At 39.5% G+C, this 14,789-nt stretch overlaps 1 protein-coding gene across 3 annotated transcripts in view; it reads right to left on the bottom strand.

The window, feature by feature from the left end:
• CCDC191 (coiled-coil domain containing 191) overlaps positions 1-14,789 on the bottom strand; it is an 82,348-nt gene that overhangs the window by 23,685 nt on the left and 43,874 nt on the right. For all 3 annotated transcript variants that reach the window (XM_057306611.1, XM_026493570.4, XM_057306612.1), the window contains 4 exons: positions 12,620-13,077; positions 11,726-11,838; positions 9,661-9,743; positions 8,637-8,738 (listed from right to left, as the gene is read on the bottom strand). In XM_057306611.1, the coding sequence (XP_057162594.1) occupies positions 8,637-8,738; positions 9,661-9,743; positions 11,726-11,838; positions 12,620-13,077 (756 nt within the window). The remainder of the gene's footprint in view (positions 1-8,636; positions 8,739-9,660; positions 9,744-11,725; positions 11,839-12,619; positions 13,078-14,789) is intronic.

Raw genomic sequence — 14,789 nt, 5'->3', positions numbered from 1 at the left:
ATTAATAATATTAAATATAAATTTATATATATTTAAGATTTTATCCACCTATTTGACAGAGAGAGAGAGCACAAGTAGGGGGAGCAGCAGAGGGAGAGGAAAGTAGGCTCCCCAGTGAGCAATGGGATTTAAGACGGTTTAGATTTTTATTTTCAAAAGGTCATTGAATGAGACCCACAAGTTGCCATCATACTGCTACATCGGATAGGCTGTCCTGTCAGGGCCACAGGAATACTAAGCCACATGTGCACATCAATGACCATGCTGTCCCAGGTGGTACTTCCTGCCATGGCTACAGTGGCCCCCTCTGAAGAATGCAGCACTTCTAGGTCCAGGAGAACTGTAGGTACCAAGGATCTTTCATAGAGGGCAGCCGTGTCTTAACCCCGAAACACTTCCTGAAAATGGAAGACAAATTTGTCATGGGCTTATCCCTGAGGAATTCTTCCAGTTCTCTTATCCTCTAACATGTCAGAGGACTTATCTTGTATTTTCTATCCAAAGAAATACATGTGATTGCCCTAGAGAACTTCTCTACCATACTGACAGCTCATCTATATAATTAGAAAGTATGGTACCTCACACCATAAACTGATAATGAATAGAAAAATGCCCAACTAGAAGAGGTGAAGCAGGCTCCCATCAAACACATCCAGGATGTGACTATTCAGAGAAGTCATAGCAGGTACTGGCTCAGAAGTGTAGCTTTTTGATGTCCAGAGGAATAATGCTGCCATGGCCTTGGTGACTGCTTACTGGGAATGGCTACAGAAAGTATACAAGGAGGTAAAAAAGTCACCTGTGCAGAATATGATGCAGCAGATGGGAAAAGGCCCCATGATCAACTGGGTGGAGAAATATACTATGGAGAGCATGACTGCCCAGAAAAAAAGGAAACAACTGCCAAGGGCATTTTTTTGTTTTGTTTTGTTTTGTTTTGTTTTGTTTTGTTTTGTTTTGAGAAAGAGCACATGCAAATGAGGGGTAAGGTAGGGTAAGGCAGAGGGAGAGAGAGAATCTTAAGCAGGCTCCATATCCAGCACAGAACCTGACTCGGGGCTTGATCCCGTGATCCCAAGATCACGACCTGAGCTGAAACCAAGAGTTGATGCTCAACCGACTGAGCCACCCAGGCTCCCTGCCGAGTACATTTTAGATCTGAAGTGCTTGCAAAGAAAGCTCAAACACCATCTATTTGTACGTGCATCTATCTTGATTGAAACGGCTATAGTTTATTTACTAAATGGAAACTAGTCTATGTGACAAAATCTTTTTGTCTACTGTTATGGACTGAAGTTGTAGTTTACACCTGGGGGTCATAGTCATAGGGACGTTCCCGCCTTTTTGCAGGCTTTTGCTCTAGAAACTCCAGAGTTCCCACCTTTTTGCAGGCTCTCACAGAGGGGATCAGGGAGAATCCAGATAAAGTTCCTACCATGGTCCTGACTGGTGGACAGGAACAGCAACCACTATAAAATCCGCCCAGACCATTCTCCCTTGGGAAACAAAAACCTTCAGCTGGCCCCACCTGAGGGCACTAGTGGAAAGCTACTGCAGCTGCGGGGAAGGGCTCTCCAGACTCTTAATTGGAGAGGGAACCTCGCAGAGGGAAGAGCTTTAAGGTTACAGACTGAGCCAATGGATACAAGATGGGAGCAGAGGAGTAGGAGCAGATATTCTTCTGACTGCCCCGTACTGTGCACTCCAAGGACTGAGATTTAATCAGAATGTTATAGAGTGCTTCCCCTCATCCACACCCCACCAACATGCAAACAAACCCCCAGTAATAACAGTGCGTACGAGTGAGAGACCCGCAAGAGATAGACTCTCTCTGGGGAACAGCACAAAGGGAAGACCTGAAGCCAAAAAAGGAGATGAAAACAAAGTTACTAGTGTAAATTGAAGTCTGTGGTGCTCATAGCAATAGCAAGCCTCAGCAATAGTAACCACGGCACCAACAGACTTGAAATGTAGTCCAACTCCTGGCTAGATTAGCACAAATCTCCACGCTAAAGGCCTATGTACCTCAGTTTCTACTGCCCTGTACAACAAGCCTGGCTTTCAACAACAACAACAACAACAACAAAGACATTCCAAAAAATAAGCAATAAACACAGTCTAAAAAGATAAATCAATCTTTAGAACAAGACTCAGATATGACAGAGATTTTGGAACTGCCAGAGAAGGAATTTTAATTTTTAAATAACTTATAGTAACAATAAAGGCTCTAATGGGCAGGTAGTCATCATTCAAGGTCAGATATGTAATTTTAACAAAGATATGGAAACTATAATAAAGATTCAAATGAAAATGCTAGAAAATAAAAAACATATGGTAACAGAAATGAAGAGAGCCTTCAAAGGGTTCATCACTAGACTTGACATAGCTGAAGAAAGAATCAGGTAACTTGAAGTTAAGTTAGTAGAAATTACACAAACTGAAAGGCAAAGAGAAAAAAGAATGAAAAACACAACAGAGCATCCAAAAGCTGAGGGATAGTATCAAACAGTGTAATGCAAGCATTGCAACTGGAATCCTGGAAGGAGAAAAAGAATGGGACAGGTGAAATATTTGAAGAAATAATGGGTAAACATATTCCAAAATTACTGATAGATACAAAGCCATATATCTGAGAAACTTAGAGACCACCAAGGAGGGAAAAAAAAAAAAAAGAAATCACATTTGGGCATATCATAGTCAAACTGCTAAAAACCAAAGACAGGAAAAGCCTTGAAGGCAGCTGGGGAAGAGAACCCTTACATACTATTATAGACTGAATGTTTATAAGCCCCTCTGGATTCATATGTTGGGCCCTAACAACCAGCATGGCTGTATTTGGACATGGGGCCTCTAAGGAAGTAATTAAGGTGAAACAAGGTCCTAAAGGTGAGATTAGTATCCTTTTAACTCACCAGAGAGCTCATGTACTCCCTTTCTCACTAGGAAAGGTCTTGGGAGGACACAGTGAGAAGGTGGCCATCTACAAGCCAGGAAGAGAGCAGTCACCAGAAACCAACCATGCTGGCACCCTGATCTCAGATGTCCAGTCTACAGAACTGGCAACCTAAGTAGACTAAGACACCTACAATAAAGGAACAAAGATAAGAATTACAGCAAACTTGTCAGAAACCAGGTAAGCAAGAAGACAACAGAAGGACATAGGTAAAGTGTTGAAAGAAAAACTATCAACTCAGAATTCTATATCCAGTGAAAAGACCTTCAAAAGTGAAAGAGAGAGGCACCTGGGTGGCTCAGTTGGTTAAGTGTCCAACTCTTGATTCAGGTCATGATCTCTGGGTTATGAGATCAAGCCCCATGTAGGCTCTGCACTGGGCATGAAGCCTACTTAAGATTCTCTCTCACTCCCTCTCCCCCTGCCCCTCCTTGCCCTGCTCATGTGCTCTCTCTTAAAAAAAAAAAAAAAGTGAAGGAGAAACAAAAACTTTCTCAGACAAATGAAAACTAAGGGAATTCACTACCAGCAGACCTACCCTACAAGAAATGTAAAAGGAGGTTTTTTAGGCAGAGGGAATATGATATAGGTTAAAATCTTAGATCTACACAAAGAAATAAAGAGCATCAGAAATGAAAGAAATGAAAAACCATAATCTTCAGTTTATTTTTTTTTTTAATTTGAGAGTGCGCACATGTGAGTGGGGGTGGGGGAGGGGCTGGAGAAGGGGCACAGGGAGAGGGAGAGAGAGAATCTTAAGCAGGCTCCACACCCAGCACAGAGCCCAAACCAGGGCTCAATCTCACGACTCAGATCATGACCTGAGCCGAAATCAAGAGTTGGATGCTTAGGGGCGCCTGGGTGGCACAGCGGTTGAGCGTCTGCCTTCGGCTCAGGGCGTGATCCCGGCGTTATAGGATCGAGCCCCACATCAGGCTCTTCTGCTATAAGCCTGCTTCTTCCTCTCCCACTCCCCCTGCTTGTGTTCCCTCTCTCGCTGGCTGTCTCTATCTCTGTCAAATAAATAAATAAAATATTAAAAAAAAAAAAAGAGTTGGATGCTTAACTGAATGAGCCACCCAGTTGCCCCCAGCTTATTTTAAATCACATTAAAGCATAATTGTTTAAAGCAATGAGAGTAATAAGGTATTGGGTATTTATAGTATATATAAAAGTAAAATATATGACATATATGAGAGTAAAGATGAGAGACTGAATCTTCCCCTGAGATCTGGAACAGGCAAGGATATCTTCTCTCATTATTCCTATTCAACCTTGCAGGGGAATTCCTAGCTAGTCCAATAAGGCAAGAAAAATAAAAGGCATACAGATTGGAAAGGAGGAAATAAAACTGCCTTTATTGGTAGACAACTTGTAGAAAATTCCAAAGAATCTACAAAAAAACACCTAGGACTAATAAGTGAGTTTAACAAGGTTGCAGGATACGGTCAACATACAAAAATGAAGTGTGTTCCTATATACCAGCAATGAACAAATTGAATTTGAAATTTTAAAAAAGCATCATTTATCACAGCACCAAAAAAGTACGTAGGTATAAATCTAACAAAACTTATACACGATATGTGAAAAGCTATAAAACACTCATGAAACAAAGTTCTAAATAAATGGAGAGATATACGAGGCTCATAGATTAAAGACTCAATGTTGTTAAGACATCAATTCTCCCAATTTGATCTATAGATTCAGTATGATCCCAATCAAAATCTTAGCAGGTTTTTTTGGTACACATTGATAAGATTAGTCTAAAACTTATATAAAAAGGCTAAGAAACCAGAATAGCCAAATCACTCTGAAAAAGAAGAATAAAGTGAAAGAATTCACATTGCCCAATTTCAAGATTTACTATAAAGGTACAGCAAGCAAAGGCAGGTGGTAGTGACAAAGGATTATACATAAAATGTAATAGAAAAGAGATCCAGAAACAGACACAAATGTGACAAATACAGTCAACTCATTTTTGACAAAGGTATAAAGGCATTTCAATGGAGAAAAGATAGTCTTTTCAACAAATGATAGTGAAACAACCAAATGTCTATATGCAAAAGAAGTAAATTTATTACAAATAATGAAAGGAGGTGGGGAAAAATAGAAGCTGACCTAAGTGACTAGAAAACCAAATTTTAATTGGAAAGTATAGGTTAAAAGCAAAAGAAACTGTATAAATACTGTACTCCAGTTGGTAAATGTTTTCATGGGGGTACAGTTCTGAACTTGCTTTACACGTACAGCAGAGCTGAATGAGTTAGGTAAGAGGATGGTGAATTGTGGGAACCAGATCTTATACTGTTAAATAGGGAATTTACAGATAAGCAAGAAGGGAGGGGAAAAATAAATCATCCAATGTGGGATCGAAGCCAGAGATATTAGTATGAATTCATGTTCATACGAATGTTTACTCAGATGGATAGATACAGAAATAATTATGGATAGGTGTGTACATGGTTTAGTATGCATATGTATATTACTTAGCTCTCTCTGCTGAGGTGCTAGAATTAATGACATCCCAGAAGCAATGATACCCTCACTGCCCAGATCTAGGTTTCCAAATACCATTTAGAACCAGGGCACCTTGGAGAAATGGCTGATTCTAACGTTGGGGCAGTGAAAATACAAGATGAACAGTGTTGGAAAGTAAAATACCCAAAAAGCAAAAAAGGAAGAAGACATGTCAGAGGGACACACGAGCCAACATTAAAGAGCTCCCCATAGCCAAAGTGGGAACAATTTGAGCCACAAAATAAATAACATTTTTTAGAACTCAGAGTATAAAAGAAATATACATGAATCCATGCTGATGTAAATGACTGAATAATTAAACAATGGAGAAAGAAAAATAAATCTTCCTCATAGCAGAATCCCAAATAATATGTGTAGATACCCCTTCAGGAGACAGAGCTTAATTTCCACTCCTCCCTACCCTGGGAGTGGACCAGACTTAATGAAATGCCTCCAAAGAATAGAGTATGAAAAGGGAAAAACAGGAACTTCACAGTGGAGAAACTTGTCAAACAAGTCATCAAAGTATCACGAGAGATAAGTCATCTTCATGTCATGTATCCCCTACTGTGATGAGATTAGGAGGGCCCTTCATCTAGGTAGCATTCTTAAAGACCATAATCCCAGAAGAATTTAAGAAAAACATCATACCAACACAAATTGAGGAACATTCTACAAAATACCTTATAGGTACTCCTCAAAATGGCCAAGGTCATAAAAAACAAGGAAAGATTAAGTACTATGGTTTGAATGTGCCCCCCCCCCCGCCCAAATTCATATATTGAAATCCTAATGCCTGTGTGATGGTGTTAGGAAGTGGGGCCTTTGGGAAGTGCTTAGGTCATGAGGGTGGAGCCCTCGTGAATGAGATGTGCTGTCATAAAAGAGACCATATGAAGCTCCCTAGCTCCTTCCACCATGTGAAGACACAGTGAGACGTCAGAAAAACTGGAAAAAGCAGTGAAATCTGCACAAAGTCTGGTCTTAATACTAACGTTAGTTTTTTCGTTTTGACAAATGCACCATGGTAATGTGAGATGATAATATTAAGGAGAAACTGAAATTGAGTGAGGGGTATACGAAAACTCCCAGTACTACCTTTGTAACTTTTTATAAACCTAAGTAAACCAAAATAAAAAGTTTATTTAAAAAAAAAAATGAGTATTAAGGAGGGCACTTGTTGCAATGAGCACAAGGTACTGTATGTAAGTATAAATCACTAAATTCTACACCTGAAACTAATATTACACTGTATGTTAACTGGAATTTACATAAAAACTTGAAAAAAAGAAAAAATTTACCATCAACATATAAATAAAAAGGTTTTGAAGAATTCTGAATGTTAAGTGAAAATATTCATCAGAGACTCTTCAATACAAAAAAGCAGATTAAAAACTATATACAACCCCTCCCCCCCCACAAATTATCAATCTATTAAGAGAGAGATACTTAGGGAGAAGGAGTAAATATACTAAGATATTTAGTTACCTCTTATTGCTGAGCTCATATTTCTCCATTTTTTTGTAGTTCTCAAATGTTCCACAATGAATAGTAATATAAGATGTACTGACTTTGTATCATTGTGTTTAAGTATTTTTAATTTTATATCATAGTATTTAAGTTATGAGATATCAATGAGAAGAGTAAACGTCATTGAAGGACTTTACCGTCTCTTCTGGGGAAGGGGTTAGTACGTTTTTGATTGTATGCAGGATAGTTGTATCATGTTAAGCAGAATTAGGATCTTCTTGTCTTTATTTGGAGATCAACTATGGTTTAAGGAGATGTGTATGGGTGCCAAGTAGATAAGGGGTAGACTTGTGATGGTTAATTTTATGTGCCAACTTGAATGTGCCACAGGGTGCCTAGAGTAAACATTTATGGGTGTATCTGTGAATGTGTTTTGGGATGACATTAGCATTTGGATCCATGGAGTCTGTTAGACTGCCCTCCCAAATGTGAGTGGGCATCATCCAATCCCTTTATGGGCTAAACAGGACCAAAAAAAAAAAAAAAAAAAAACGAAGGAGGAATCTGCCCCTTTTTTCCTCCTGTCTGCCTGCTTGAGCTGGGCCATCGGTCTTCTCCTGCCCTTGAACTAGAGTTTTTACCATCAAATCAGACGAGGACTGGAATGATATTGCTGGCTTTTCCTGGGTCTCCGGCTTGCAGATGGCAGACTGTGGGACTTCTCAGCCTCTATAATCATATGAACCAATTTCTCATAATAAATCTCTTCCTACACATGCAACCAATTGCTTCTGTTTCTCTGTAGAATCCTAATACAATTTCCAATTCGAATCTCTTTTCTATGAAAATGTCTCTACTATTCCCTCAATCTTTATAGGTCTTGCCTTCTATGGCTCTCTTGATCTCCTTTGGTCTTTTTTTTTTTTTTTCCTTTTTTTAAGTAGGCTCCACGCCCAGCATGGGGCCCAACGCAGGGCTCGAACTCAAGACCCTGAGATCAAGACCTGAGCTGAGATCAAGAGTTGGACGTTTAACTGACTGAACCATCCAGGCGCCCCTTCTTTGGTCTTTGCGGCACAAGACAACATGTGCTGTACTATATTGTCTGACAGGTGTGCATTTTCAGGCCTTATCTTTCCAACTAGAATTTAATAATCTTGAAAGTAAGAGCTTTATCTCTTATTTCTCAGGTGTGTCTTTTTCTCCCATTTGTTCATTTATTTGTTCATTCATTTACTCATTCATTCAACACGCTTGCTGAGTTCCTAGAATATGCCAGGGACACTGCTCACCAACACAACAGTGAGCAACACCAGACTGCCCCCTTTATTCTGAAGGAGATTCCAGCTTAGTTGGAGATGCTGAAATCAATAAGACAACCACAAAACACATGCACGATTATAAGCCCTGGTAATGCTTTGAAGGAAATATATTTCAGAGTCCATAAAGGGGAACGTAACTTAACCTTGGGTGGAAAAGAGAACGTACGAGGCAAGAAAGTCTAATCTGGGAGAAGCCATGTTTGAGCTACGATCTGAAGAATGAGCAGGTTTTCACTAAGATGGGAGAAAAGGGTGGAGGTGCAAGAAGAGTGTTCTGGAGGGAAGTTCGGGGATAGAGAAGGTGCACAGGGCCACAGTATTGCACACAATACTGCTTTAAGAGACAGGCGACTGACCAAACAGACTCTACGAACCATTTTCTGCAGTCTCTTCTCCTCTCGTTTTTTCTTAAGTTGAGCCTCCTTTTCTTCTGCTTCCCTCCTCTGACGCTCCTCCTCATGGGCCTTTAACTGGGCCTGGTCAAGATGAGAGTCAGTAAAAAATTAGAACGCTATGTTTGTATGGAAATGAGATTTTTTATGTTGAGGAAAGTCAAGTATCTCCCAAGAGTGCCCGCCCTATCTCTGAAAGAAGCCCATACTTCGTGATAAAAGCAGAAAATCCAACCAACAGGTGATCAGTTGTGTAACTTAAAAGTTTCTCCAAAATAATCCTCTTCTACTTGGGAAGGTGATACTGAGCAAGAAAAGAACATTAATTTTTCATCAAAAAATGATTCCTTTTTAGTTCTTATTTTCACCTGTGAAATACTAAGTCCAAACTCCATATAGTGTAGGACACATTTTTTCTTTCATTTCATACACACAAAATCCCCAAATTGTTGGAACTGTTTATTTTTTCTTAATAGATACATTTGTTTTTGATAGCCTAGGTCAAAACCACGCAAGAACTACTCACCTTTGCAACTTACCAGGTTGGATATCTAGATCTAAATGTGTAAATCTTCCTCATTGCTGGCTCCTATCAACTTTTATAACATTTCCTTCTTGCTATACTAATGGTGTTACTGTTTTCTCCCTTTCTTTTCCTAAAATTTTCAGAGTTCAGGCCAGTGGATAAAAAGCTATTTCCAAAGCTGATCTAGCTCCATTGTCTCAAGACACTTAAACAAGCTAAGCTTAATATTTTTTTTTTTTTTTTTAGAGGGGAGCGGAGAGTCACAGGGAGAGAAAGAGAGGGAATCTTAAGCAGGCTCTATGCCCAGTGTGGAGCCTGATGCAGGGCTTGCTATCTCATGACCCTGAGATCATGACCTGAGCTAAAATCAAGGGTTGGACGCTTAACTGACTGAGCCACCCAGGCACCCCTAATCTTCATTTTTTAAATAAAGACCTATACAAATCCTTTTTCTTGCCTCAGGTTTCATTCTTGATTTACCAATTTCTCCTCTTCTTGTTTTTTCTTCCTCTCTGCCAAGATCCGCCTACGTTCAGCTCGCTGAACTGCTCTCTCTTCCATGGCTAGAAAATAGTAACACAGTTCCAATATCAAAAATATAAGGAACACTGCAAGAGAAATGTCTCCACGTTTCGTGTTATTGTTAGGGTTTTCTTGCAAGTTGAGTGTTTACAATTTCAGAAACATTTATTTGTTTATAAATATATAAATATAAAATTTATATTTTAAAAATATAAGTTGTAGTTGTATTTATACATATATAAGTATATATATGTTATTTATATACCTCCTTACAGGTTAAAGACCTACAATCCTATCCTCAGCAATGATGAACAATTTGCAAATTGTTTTTACTTTTCTATTAGAATAACTCTTTACTGGTTTAAATAAGATAATGTGCCTGGATGATACTTTTATTACTGAAACCCAGAAACCAGAATTTTAATTTGATAATTCTTTAATGAATGGAGAAAACTTTAATTACATCTAACAAACACTTTGACAGTACAATCAGTCCTCAAATCCCATTGAGGGGATTCTGCTATTTTTTCCCAAGTCATTATACATATGTCTACATATGTTTAATGGCAACAACAACAACAAACAAACTAAAGTTTAGGGTCATGATGAATACATTAAAATCTAGTTTTAAGGCCTGGACAGATATCCAGATGGGCAGGAAATGGAATTGTACTAGGCATTTGGAGAACTGGCATCTGAACGAATTCAAGTGTCAGACTCCTGTTCTTGACAGTCTATTAAATATCGATCCAAAAGAAGCAAATGTGCAAGATGGTCTGATAATACGACTCTGTCATCAGTCGGGGCTTTTACAGGAAGAGGGGAATGGGTGGGAGGGGTATCAAGTTCTGCTCACCTAAGTCAGCCAATAGTTACTTTTGCTTCCTTGTGCCATGTTATTGAGAAGAAAATTTAAGTCCAGGTTTCAAGAATTAATAAACTCACCAGGCTATTTCTTAGAGATATTAAGTGTTTGCATTGCTGAAAAAAGAAGAGTGGGGGTGCCACAGATGGCGGCAGTGAGGCTGTCTTTAAAGAGGCAGAAATAGACTAGAGGATTAAAGTGAGAGCCCTGAGAAGCAGTCTCTGGTAATAAGTGCGTCCCCCGTCTTTCCTAGAGCTAATCATTAAAGACTACTTGAAAAGTAGCCTGGAGTTCTAAATTATGGTAACTCCTTGATCAAACAATAATTTTTTAAAAGTAATCACACCAAACTGGGCATTTCCTGATCATTCTCAGTGGCAGGCAAAGAAGGCATAAACTGCTGTCCTGGCAGAGAGTCAACGCAAAGACTGCTAATTTCTTCATGAAAAGGAATGGACTTCGGGCATAGCGTGCTTCAGATGACATCACTTCATGTAAGGGCAGCAATCTTGCCAAAGATAAAAAATCAGACTTGCAACCACAATATAATTGCCAGTGTGCCTACCTCCATATACAAACATGCATAGTGCGTGACTACGTATACAGTAAAAACAATTAGTAGGTTCACTAGGTGGTGAATGCTTTTCTTCTCATTGTATTGTTTGGTTTAAATAGTGATTTCTACATGCATTATTAAATTAAAATGTCTGGTTTGTAGATTTCATTACTAAAAGCCTATCATCAAGGTATAACTCGTAATATGATGTGGATTGCTGTAAATGGATCAATAACTTAAGGTTAACAAAGTATAATGATAGGTGATCTATATCAGTGTTTGTCCTTAGCAGCTACTCAAGAGTTTTCTCATTTGTGCAACTGTCCAATTTTTTTTCATAATCCAAACCAATCCTAAATGATACACCTTTCAGCATTTTTTTTTTTTTTTTTTTGTATTCTTTGGGAAGGCCAAAAGGTGTGGCAGAAGGGGCAGGAAAAAATGCATGGAACTCTCAGGTGCACTGCACTCCTCACTCATAGCCATCTTTGACCAAGTTCTGCCAATTCTCAAAACCTAAGAATTGCCAAGATTCAGTCCTAGCATATTCTATTTCAGGAAGGAAGATAACCACCACCAGACCACCACCAAGACCGCCCTGCCTTTCAGTATGGGGTGGGGGGCCATCAGCTGCCTTGGGTTCCTTCTGGGTCCAGAGAGAGAATGTGGGGAGTCACTTCCTCTGCCATCAGTCTCAGGTGGAGCAACAGGCGAACTGGGGGTAAAAAAAAAAGGAAAATAATTCAGACCAATAACCAGCTTTGTTCAAAGCTCTTGAGCCTGAGAAACTCAAAGCAGTTCATAAATTTTAATTAATGTTTACTCTCTTAAGATAATGATACATGAAATCCCCTCAATACATTGGTGTAACAAGGCATGGAAAGGCTGAGTGACTGGCCTGAGTCTGCTATGAGTCAGGTGCTCTGACTCCCATCCCAGGGCTTCAAATCAATAGGTATCTATCACCCACTTCTTAGTCTTATCAAAGTATAGAGTATGTCTCAAACATGTCTGAAACCATTGTAAGTGGCTTCTGAGACATTTGGACTCTTATTTCAGGCTCAAAGATGTTTACCTTTATCCAAAACAACTACAGATTTAAGCTAGGTAATTAGCCAGCCCCAGGGCTGCTCCATTTGTACCTGACATTGTACAACCCGGCTTCTCGGAACTAAATATAATCAGAAACCCAGAAATTGAGGTAGAGCAAGTAAGCATCGTTCTCTTTTACTGGTATAGTAACAGCTCCTCAAAGGGAGCACAACACAAATGCTAACTGTATAACTCACAGGTAGCCAGTTGCCTCAAATACTATCAGTACCTGTCACGGACCAATCGCAATGTAGGGGAGCTTCTTTGTCTTGAAAGTATACAATAAAAGAAAGGGAGAGATCATGGAGTCTGGAAGCTGGGTAAAAGAAGTTCAGGGGCCTCTCTACCACAAGGTAAAAACCCAAATCATGAGTCCAAAGAATATTCTGATATAATAGACATACTTTGGAAGCACCTGGCAGGTACTTTTGGGTTCTTTTCCTCTGGGATTCGACAGCAGGCCATTCTGGGCATCTGTGACTGCCGCAGCTCGCTCTGCGGCCCACCGAGCCTCGGCCAGCCGCTGGCTTTCCTTCAGCTCCAGAATTGTTTTCTGCTGTTCCTGAAGTTTCTTCTTTTGCTTTTCAATCAACCGTTGCTGGAAGACATGGCGGTTGTGGAAATGACCCATGCAAATGGCTTCTGTTTTCTGGCTGGTGGTTCTGAGCTTCTTGTTGCTTCCAGGCTGTGGGGAGGGCTCAACATTCCCGGTCTTGTGCTGCTTATTGTCAGATGTGTTCAGAGGGACATGTTGGAGGGGAACCTGCAAGTCACTCTTTGTTGGTCTTCCTAGGTGGGGGCTGGGCATGCAATCACAGCTCCCTGAGGGAGGCTTTTCCCACAGAGGTGGCCCAGCAGTCACCTGAGAGAGAAGGAGCATGTTACAGCTCAGCTATTGACAGGACTGTGTTGACGAGATCCCACCTCATCTAATCAGCCTTGTTTGGTTCAACGGCACAACGGCCTGTGTGCCTGGCCTGGCTATCTCAGAAGCTACCAGCCTTAGCTCTGTGAGCTATTCTCAGAATATGTGCTGCTGCTCGCCACAGAACCTGCGTGGGCGAGTGGCTGCAGTGTACGGACCATTGCCGTGGGCCAGGCCATTTGCAATAAGGAAACTGTGCTCTTAGAAATTTCTGATTTGGATTGTTCATTTGTGAATGAGGCAGGATTACTCCAGATATATATTTCAGGAATTTTAATCTGCATGAATTAACTCTGAATTTTGTGGTGAAGGACATATTCTCCCTCAAGAATGTTTGAAAACTAACAAATACCGTAACAAATCAATAATAGCTCTGTTCTCTCAATGCCTCTCTTGCCACTAATAAGTTAATCACAGAGTATGTATGTATGTATTTATTCACTCATTCATTCATTCTCAGGATTACAGCCTGGATTAAAGTTTACAGTCTCCAGATTATTGCCAGACGATCTCTGGGAAATATCTGCAAGCCCAGGATTACTGGGCAAATATTCGCATTACGTAAGAATATTATCAATAATACTATATTTTAGCATATGGCTTAATAGTTTTCAAAGCTTCATCATGTAATGGATCTCATTTAATAGACTGAGGTATCATACTCAATTTTAAGTTCTATGTAGAAGGGGAGGGAACAGAATTCTTAATCAGAAAAACTTTTCCTCGCCAAAATAATGCACAGCTGAAATGTCTCTTCTACAATGGTTTGATTCCATGGCCTAAGGTCTGACCAGCTTTTGACTCTGCCATCTGAAGCGGTACAAGGAGAAAAATACTATGAACTATCTCGTATCTTAAAAGCTTCTTGCTCTAAGGTACTCAAAGATATTTTTTCATGATGATGGAAATATTTCCTATAGATTCAGCTGAAGTGAAAAATGTGATATATGGAAACTCTGACATGCTAAAGCCTAAAAAATAACCTTCTGTTTCAGAAATGTCAATGGACATTTATTCATGAGAACACCTGCTTAAGTAATTTAGCATCCAGCAGGGTATATACTTTAGGCCCTTTTAAACTTTGTGATAATGGTAATTAACCCAGCAAGGCTGTAAAAGCCTTGAGGACAGCAAAAAGATTTCTTTTGGATCATGGTAACTTTTCAAGGTGAAAATAAGAGAATGAAACAAAGCTTAACGGTACAGATTGTACTTACTAGAACAGGACTGAACAGTCTGACATAATTAGCGTAAGTCATCTATTAGCTGATAATTCTGAAAATTTTCAAGATATAATGTATGCATTTGTGGTACATGCATCCCTATGATTGTAATTCGTGGGCATCTAACTAAAGATTTCATATTTTATTTATTCATGTTATACGCTACACTCTGGAAAAAAATTAGGGTTTATCTAATAACCTAGAGAGTCTATTATATCCTTTTATTTTCACTTGCTCTATTTTTTATAATATCCTTTCTTGATAAAATTATTTTCAGAGTTCTTAATTTCAGAGATTTAGAGGTCTTTCTTTCTTTCTTTCTCTTTTTTTTGAAGATTTTATTTACTTGACAGAGAGGGAGCGCACAAGCAGGGGGAGTGGCAGAGGGAGAGGGAGAAGCAGACTCACTGAGCAGGGAGCCCGATG

This window comes from Ursus arctos, unplaced genomic scaffold, assembly GCF_023065955.2.
Source record: "Ursus arctos isolate Adak ecotype North America unplaced genomic scaffold, UrsArc2.0 scaffold_4, whole genome shotgun sequence".
Lineage (NCBI taxonomy): Eukaryota > Metazoa > Chordata > Mammalia > Carnivora > Ursidae > Ursus > Ursus arctos.
The sequence above is the reverse complement of the archived record's forward strand: the minus strand, read 5'-3'. Positions and strand labels throughout refer to the sequence as shown.